The sequence below is a fragment of the Numenius arquata genome, chromosome Z (assembly GCF_964106895.1).
Source record: "Numenius arquata chromosome Z, bNumArq3.hap1.1, whole genome shotgun sequence".
Classification (NCBI taxonomy): Eukaryota; Metazoa; Chordata; class Aves; order Charadriiformes; family Scolopacidae; genus Numenius; species Numenius arquata.
Genome location: NC_133616.1, coordinates 70,864,278 through 70,872,819, shown reverse-complemented (window position 1 = coordinate 70,872,819; position 8,542 = coordinate 70,864,278). Strand labels below are relative to the sequence as shown.

General features: G+C 55.6%; 1 protein-coding gene across 1 annotated transcript; it reads left to right on the top strand.

Moving 5' to 3' along the window:
* Window positions 1-1,026: 1,026 nt before the first annotated feature.
* On the top strand, window positions 1,027-1,920 carry FOXE1 (forkhead box E1). The gene has a single exon (XM_074166723.1). It carries the CDS (start codon window positions 1,027-1,029, stop codon window positions 1,918-1,920), a length of 894 nt encoding a protein of 297 aa, XP_074022824.1.
* Window positions 1,921-8,542: the final 6,622 nt, after the last annotated feature.

The following is an 8,542-nucleotide window of genomic DNA, read 5'->3' as shown; positions in this document are numbered from 1 at the left end:
TGCTCACCCTCCGAGGCACACACATCCCTGTGCAGACTTACCATCCCACCTCTAGGACCTCCTGCAATTCCCTTTATCCTCTGGCTCCTGAGGATCACCATGCCAGCAGGCGAGGAGGCAGTGCTGCCCCTAGCCCTGTGAGTGGGTGCCACAGGGGTACAAGTCCCCAGCAAGTGTTCCTTGCCAGCTGGGCACACTCATGAAATTTGTTCTGATGCACAGTCCTGGGCTCTGACTCTCAGCCCCAAGCAGCCAAGCAAGCAGGAGGGAGCTGGCAGGAAAGCATGTCCAACCAGCAGCCTGTGGAGAGCTTGGTGTCCTTCTTGGTTGGAAGGATGATGTACCTGGGGGTCCTGTGACACAAGCATCAGGGACAATCAGGTCAGATCAAGCGTAAAGCAGGGGCACAGAAGCCCAGCTCTGTGCTGAATCGCTGTTGGGGACCGGAGGTGAGGGCCCCAGTCTGAGTGTTTTAAGCTGCAGCTCTGCACGCAAACTGCCTAAGCCCACACTTAGACAGCTCTCCTCACCTAGATCTGTCACCGGGTTTTTTCCACATTTAATTCGTTTCTACCTCTTCACCACCACCAAGGAGCGTTGGGGCTCCAGAAGTGGCACTGCCCGGAGGCGCCGTCCTGTGCGGCAGACCGACAGCATCCCCTCCGACAGCGGAGACACCCGCACCGGGACCGCTGGTCCCCCGCAGCTGTGCGGGATGCCGGCGCCCCGACGGCGCTGGGGACGGGGACCAAGAGAGGGGGGCGGGGGGAAGAGGGGTCCCGGGGCAGGGCGCTGGGGACGGGGACCACGGGAGGAGGGGGGGTGCCGAGGCAGGGTGCTGCCCCTGCCCGCGGCGGCAGCGGCACGCCCGGCCCTGCCCGCGCCTCCCGGGCTGCGGGGCGTTGCAGGGGGAGTGCCGGCCGCCCGGGCGCGGAGCCGCCGGTCACCGCCGCATAAAAGCCGGGGCGTCTCGGCGCTGCCGCCTCCTCCGCTCGGCGCGGCTCGGGGGGCCGCCCCGACGGCCGCATGACCGCCGAGAGCCGGCTGCCGCCGGGACCCCCGCCGCCGCCCCCGCCGCTGAAGGCGGACGCGGCGCCGCCGGGGGAGGAGGCGGCGGTGGCAGCGGCGGTGGCGGCGGGGGCTCGGGGAGGGCGGCGGCGGCGCAAGCGTCCGGCGGAGCGGGGCAAGCCGCCTTACAGCTACATCGCCCTCATCGCCATGGCCATCGGGCAGGCGCCCGAGCGGCGGCTGACGCTGGGCGGCATCTACCGCTTTATCACCGAGCGTTTCCCCTTCTACCGCGACAGCCCCCGCAAGTGGCAGAACAGCATCCGCCACAACCTCACCCTCAACGACTGCTTCGTCAAGGTGCCGCGGGAGCCCGGCCGCCCCGGCAAGGGCAATTACTGGACGCTGGACCCCCACGCCCGCGACATGTTCGAGAGCGGCTCCTTCCTCCGCCGCAGGAAGCGCTTCAAGCGAAGCGACCTCTCCACCTACCCCGCTTTCCTCGCCGAGCGCCCCGCCGCGCCCTGCCGCCTCTTCCCGCTGCCCGCCCCGCCGCCCGCTGCCGACCTGCCCCCGGCCCCCGCCGCCGCCTCCTGCGCCTTCGCCGCCGCCGCCGCTTACCCCGGGCAGGGCTGCCCCGCCGCCGCCCTGCCCCACGCCTACCCCCCGCTGCCCGCCGCCCCCGGCCCCTACCCGCCGGCCGGCCCCGGGCAGCTGTACGCGCCGTCGGGGCGCATCGTGCTGCCCGCTTCGTCGCCCGCTCCCGCCGGGCTCTACGGCCGCCGCTCCCCCGCGCCCTACCCGCCGCTGCCCCACGCCTACGGCAGCGGAGGGCAGCTGGGCGCCGGCGAGCCCGGACCGCGGCACGGCGCTTACTCCGGCGGCCACGACAGGTTCGTCCCGGCGCTCTGACCCCAGCCCGGCGGCGCGGACCGGAGCCCAGGAGAGGGGCGGGCTGTGGGGCTCGCCCGACGCCGCTGGACCCGGGGCCGCCCAGGAAGATGCTGGAGCACCTTGTGCTGCGCCTCCGCTTCCTGCCACCTGCCCGGGTCTCCCGGCGAGGAGCAATGCCACCAGCCGTGGGAGCCTGGGGGTCCCAGCCCAGACCCATCTGCCCTCGCCAGAGAAGCCCTAGGGTCTCCCAAGTGCCTGGATGGGGCAAAGAGCCCTTTCCTCTTCCACCACCTTTCCTGGGACAGGTGCTCAAAGCTTCCTGGCAGGCTCCCCTCATCCCAGCACACCCGACTGGACCCCTCCAGTCTGTCTGGGAAGATCTCACTTTTAAAAATCTCTCTGCTGTCAACGATTTTATTTACAGAACAAAACATCTGCTAGGGCACAGGAGGAGGAAGGCAGGAGGAAGTGTTCCCTGGCCTCATGCAGCCAGAGCAGTAAAACCGGGATGCATGGCACTGATGTGGTGGCATGTGCCTGATGTTGCACGGGGCCATCACATTAGTGCCAGGCTCCGCACCAACTGTGTGATCAGCGCTGGGGAAGGTTTGGATGCTGGGGCTGCAGCCAGCCAGCACCAATCAGATTCTTCTGGGAGTCACGCTGTGTGCTGCAGGGATGGGAGAATGGGGCTGGAAGTATAAAAACTTCTACCATGAGCATGCTCAGCCCCTGGAAGAGTGACCCAGTGAGGCTGTGGGATCTCTGCCCTTGGAGCTCTTCCCAACTTGATTGGACAGAACCTGAATGACCCGATCTGGCTTTGGTGTTGGATCCAACATTGAATTTTGACCTGCTTTGAGCGGAGACCTGGTCCAGAAGTCTATGGAGGTCCTTACATCCTATATTACTTTGATCAGCCCAGCTCTGTCTGTAGCCTAGAGAAATTGGCATCTATGGGGGAAAATTTTCCTTCCTGAAACAGTTGAGGGAGGCAGGACATGGTGCCTTTTCATCTTCGATTGCTACCCTTTCAGGCTTTCCTAAGGCGGAAAAAAGGCTAGAGGCAAACATGGGGAGGGGACAACTGACAGTAAGAGCTGTGTGAGGCAAAGGTGTGAAAATAGATCCATAGGGAAACTTAAGCAGATCCCTCCCAACAAATCCCACCACGCCTGGAAGGGGCCTGGAGTGGTGGTGGATGCCATAGCCTGCAGCTGTGAGTGGAGAGGGAGCAGATGTAATCCTGCTACTGTCCAGATCTCCTTATCCAGCTCCTTTTTCCTGTGGAGGTGGGAGCATGTGTGACCAGGTCCAGGAGGAGATTGGTGAGGGGTACTGCAGCCTGATGGGGTCTTGACTGTGGGGAGGTAGGTGTAAGGTGCAGCTAGAGCCTCAGCAGGAGCTTTGGAAGAGCAGAAGAGGATGCACATACACCACAAAAGGGTACAGACCATGGTATAACTCAGGTTGAAAGAGAACTTCGGAAGTTTCTGTTCCAACCTTGTGCTTAAAGCAGGGTCAGCTGCAAGTCAGATCCGGTTGCTTGGGGCTATCTTCTTAAGTCTTGACACCTTCCAAGGATGGAGAAAGCATAGTCACTTTGGACAACTTCACTGTCCTAATACAGGACAAGTTTTTCCTTGTATGCATTCATCACTTCTTTAGTCTCATTTCATACCTACGTCTTTTGTCCTGCTGCGATTCATTGCTGGAAAGAGCTCGGATTCTGTGAAGACGCCTGTGCCTTCTGCTCTGTGAAGGATTTTTCAGATGAGGTTCTCAGCAGGATAAAATTCGTGTAGAGGCAGATTCCTTGCCCTCTCTGGGTGCTAAGGTCCAGGTATCCAAGTAGGATGTGAGAGGGAGGAAATGGAGTGGAGAAGGAGGGTGGTTGGGTGTCCCCACAGCACAGTTTGAGGTGAAGGATGCTCAAGCCCTCTGCAGCAGTTTCCTCCTCCTAGGATAGGAGAAGTTGTATATCTGCCTTCCATGGGGCTCTGAGGTAGGAGATGAGTATTGGTTTCAAGGCACCTATCTCTCACAGAGCAATCAGGATTGCATGTGGTGGGTGAGCCACCTCATGGGCTGGAAGGATGGGGCTGGCCTAGTACTGCTGTGTCCATCTGGACCTTTTTGTGGTACCGCAGGAAACTGCTGCCTGTACACAGAGCTGCATTGCTATCAGTGGGGAGCACAAGCAGCAAGTGTAGACCTTACTCAAATATTTGGGGTGGTGAGATTAATCAGGTTTTTCCCTTGCTTTTCCTCCTGAAGAGCTGCATTGTCTTTCAATGTCCTTCCTGGTCCTGGAATGTCCCAAAGTGCTTTCATCCTGGAAAGAGGAGAGTCCTGCCTCTGCGGCTTAGCTACCTCAGCTCCGGGCAGGTCTCCTTGGCAACTGTGCTAGCTCCTCTCCCAACTTCTCCCTTCACCAGCTGCAAGAGAAGCCCCAGACCTGACTGTGCCAGCTCTTAGTTTTTTGACAGATGCCTGCTGGCTCTCTGCTTTCCGCTTGCAAGGATTGGACTGCATCCCTTTGTCCCTTTGCTAGCAAGTGGTGTTGACCTCTTTCTGGTTTTGGGATAGCTTGGGGAGGAATTGTCCTGCCTCTTAATGCCTGCCTTCCTTCATGTAGGAGCATTTATTAATGTAGACTGGACCATTTTCCTGAACCTAAGGGCCTTTTGGCCTTTGTTCCCCATTACTTCAACTGGGTTTTATTTTCTGCTCCAGCCCTGGAGATGCTAGGTGCTAATCTAAGGTTCAATCTTAAAAAAAAGGTCACCAGTGATGATACAGGTCTTGTGTAAGCTGGTCCTGACCTCAGATAGCATCTGTAGTAAGATCAGGGAGCAAAACTCAGCGTCTGGAGGATATGTATGATAGATCTTGATGACTCAGAAGGCACAAATTGGGAAGGTTGAGTTGTGTATTATTTGCAGATAAGGTCTACAAGCTAGGGAAACCAGACATACCTAGTTAGTGTCCTTTCTGCAGCAGGTGCAGTGTTGAGCCTGTTGCATCAAGGACCCGAGACACACGACCACAAACTGCTTAAACTTCAGCCACAAGCAGCTGGAGTCCATGGGCACGAGCTTTGCAATCAGTGAAGAATGACATGGATCCTTCAGGTACTCTACTTCTATGTAGGGTCTCTGTCCTTTGGGGTTTTTGAGACAAAGATAGACAGAGCTATACCTGCCGGGTGCTAATGCTAGTGCTGGCAATACCCCAGCCTTCATCTTGCAGCAGGCCTGGAGACTCCAGAGATCGCTTCCCACCAGCACTGCCATGGTTTTGTGGCTACTGCAACCTCTCCAAGCTGTCGTGCAGATTCAGACACAAAGGGTGCGCTGAACATTAGAGGTCTGTCCAGGCTCTGCCTTGTGGCAGCAGGATGTGCCATGGCTGCACTTGTGCATGTGGCTATGTGTCTCATGCAACTGTGTGACCACTAACAGTGGAAGATCCAGTTGCCACATCCCTGGGGAGCCGTGGGGTTGAGTCTGTCTGTGAGGATATGGGGATATGCCTTGGGGATATGTTAGACAATTAGATCTCAATGTATGCTTGTGCCATGGGGATATGTTAAACATTTGGATCTTTGGCTGGCACTTTGCTTGTAATTCTCAGGCACCATCCAGAATTAGGAAAAATTTGATTTCTGGAAGCTTTGTTGTATATATCTGAGGGCCTTACTTCTAGCAGTTAGTCTAAGTTTCATACTAGTCTTTTGATTTCTGGGAGATAAGTCCAGTAGGTTTGGGTTAAAACCCTGTAGGAAACACTAAGTGTAAGCACTTCTGAGAAGACAGAAGGGCCTTGAAAGTGCTCATTCCTTGAAGGATGGAGCCTCTCGGTTCCTGTTCTGCCTGAGTTCTGGTACGGTCAGGCCCTGCGCTGATTTTGAGCAAGAGGTGGATTGTTATATCCTAGGAGAACATTTTATTATGTATGGGAGATCTTTTTGTATTTACTCTTCTCCTTCACTTGTAATGGAAATAAATCTTTGTCCTGTTGTTTGTAATGAACTCTCTGAGTTTTTCTAGCCTTCCTCGCACTCCTGAGACCAGGAGAGTGTTGATACAGCACCGTGTGCTGCTCCTTGTATTTCACTGTGTCTGTCTTACCTTGGCTTTTTTTTGGTCTGCTCGGGTGGCTGGAGACATGGAAGGGAGGGAGAGGGCAGCAAGGCCAGGCCAGAGGAGGCTTACCAAACTTCTGCGACCCCAGAGTCACCAGTTTGCTTTCATGGTCACCTGTCAGGCCGTAAGCGTGCCCAAGACATCCATGCATGAAGCTCCAGCCCAGCCAGGCGCCTCTGCTAAACAGGGGCAGGTAGGGAAGCCAAGGCCACAACCTGTGATAGGAACACAAGCTGAGAGATGGGCAAGGAAATTGTGCTTGGCGTTAATTACTCTCTCATTGCTCCAGCGTGCAGCTGGGCCAGCTGGAGAAGGTTTTACTTCTGGAGAAAAGATTCTGTTGCCCGTCTTGTGGCAGCAGCACCAGAAGTGCTTGGTCTTGCCTCCGGCACCCCAGGCCAGTGAGTTTTTTTGGCTGCAGAGATGGAGTTCCCACAGCCGCGGGCTGACACCGTGTTCACCTTGTGCAACAGCAACATCTGTGGGAACAATTCATCAAGCAACAACCATAGCTAATGTGGGGTGTAACAGGCCTTCAGGGGCAGCTCCACACCTTGGGGCAATGATCTGGCTTTCACATGGCAAAGACAATGACAGATGTTGCCCCTTCTCCTGCTGAGAGTGTGGTGACCGGCTTCCTGTGGGGTTTTGAGCTAAAGCGAGCTCTGCAGCTGGTGCCCTGCCAACAGCTCAAGCTGCCTGGAGGGCTATGAATGAGATGGGAACAGGTGGTTTAATCTGCTAAGTTATCAAAGAGGAGATAGGAAGGTCTTCTTCAATAGCTCTAGAACTGCCAGGTATGATTTCTCTGCCTTTGGAAGAGGCCAAGAAGTGCATCAAATTTATGAGAAAGAATAGGCAGGGGAGGCAGCTGCTATTTGGCCAGGAGGGAGTCCACAGGTTTGTGAGTTGTAGTTAGAGGTCAGTCTGCACAGCTGGAGATGGGCTTTAGCTGCATCCATTACCTAGAACTGCGGCGCTAGCAGCAGTGATCAGAGAGGATGTCCCACTCCTGCAGCACGTGCATGTCAGCTAACCTGAGCACAGGAAGGCTGATGGTCTTTGGGGAGCTGGCTGTACAGGGTCTGGTGTATGGGGATACAGTGGCCCATGTTGGCACAAGGAAGAGCTTCACGGGCTTGTCTTGGTGTTGGCCTGGAGCCCTGATTTGTAGGAGGCACCATCTAGACAGCAGAGCTGACTTCTCGACTCACTCCTCCTGTTCAAATTTATGTCTTCTCCCTGCCTGAGGCCAAGAAGTCAAGGTGGGAGATGGTGGCATCAGGTGGAAGCTGGGGTTATTTCTGGGAGCTATGTTTGGATCTGGAGCAGTCACCCCCACCCCTCCTTGTGCAGGCAGACTGAGAGGGAGGGAATGGAGGTCTTGGCGGGGAGCCCCAGCTCAGGGCTGCCAGACTCTAAACTCTCACCACCTCTGTCAGGATTCGGACACAGGGTGCAGCTGGTGGTTCCTGGGGTGCATAGAGACCAATAACGTACTGAGCACGACGTACCCTCACCATGCTGCTTGGGCCAAGAGGAAAAGGAGGCTGTGTCCTAGCCTCCGCTGCTGATTGGAAGCCCATAGGGTCCTAGTATGTTCAGGGCCAGATGTCCGGCTGTCGCGACGGAGGGAAGACAGGGCCACTCAATATGAGTGATCAGCAAGCTTCGTTTATTGATTCACACAGTGGCCTTTTATGTTCTAACATAATTAGCTCATACATATTACAAAAGCTAAGCTCATGATTGGTTAGTTCTTAGAAAGATCAACTCCGCCCTTGGTTCCTTCTTTACAGTTACTTTCATCCTCTTTTCCCATGCCTGAGCAGCTGCAACCTCTCTGTTATCTTACAACAATTATAGTCAAGGACGAGGTGTCTTTACCAGCCCAGTAGTTACGGGGGCTGAATCCGATGTTTCTCAAGCTTTTGCTCGGCCAGCTGGATCATGTCTACGTAACCCTTCTCAGCTAGCCATTCTCCCACATCCGGCTGAAAGTGGCCATGGAGTAAGCAAGAATGGTAGATGTGGGCAGGTCCAGAAGAGCTCACTGGCCCCACTGCTATCCCTTCTTTCTCTGATGCCAAGAAGCTCAGATTTGCTAGCCAATTAGGAATTTGCAAAGCATGTTGTCTGGATGTAAACTACCCAGAGATCTTAATTGACAAAGGAGTTAATGAGCAGCTTCTGACTTTTTTGTTCAGAGACAGTCCTGAGCCAACAACACAGGACTTGGTCTGATGGCAGAAGGCACAGCGTTGTGGCACCAAGAGATATTCGCTTGGTGCCTGAAGCCCTCTGAGTCAGTCATACCTGTGGCTGGCTCTTGCAAGGAGACTGCACCTCATGTTGACCTCTTCCGCTTGGAAAAGGCACTCATGAGTCTAGGTTGTCACCTTCTGAGGTTAACAAACTGTGTCCTAGGCTTCATGTCACTTCTGTGGCTATGTGTTTTAGCACGTAGTCTGCCATCAGCTTAGTGCACACTG

What these genes read in the sequence shown, in the direction of transcription:
- FOXE1 (XM_074166723.1), top strand. Translation starts at nt 1,027, where the DNA reads ATGACCGCCGAGAGCCGGCTGCCGCCGGGACCCCCGCCGCCGCCCCCG.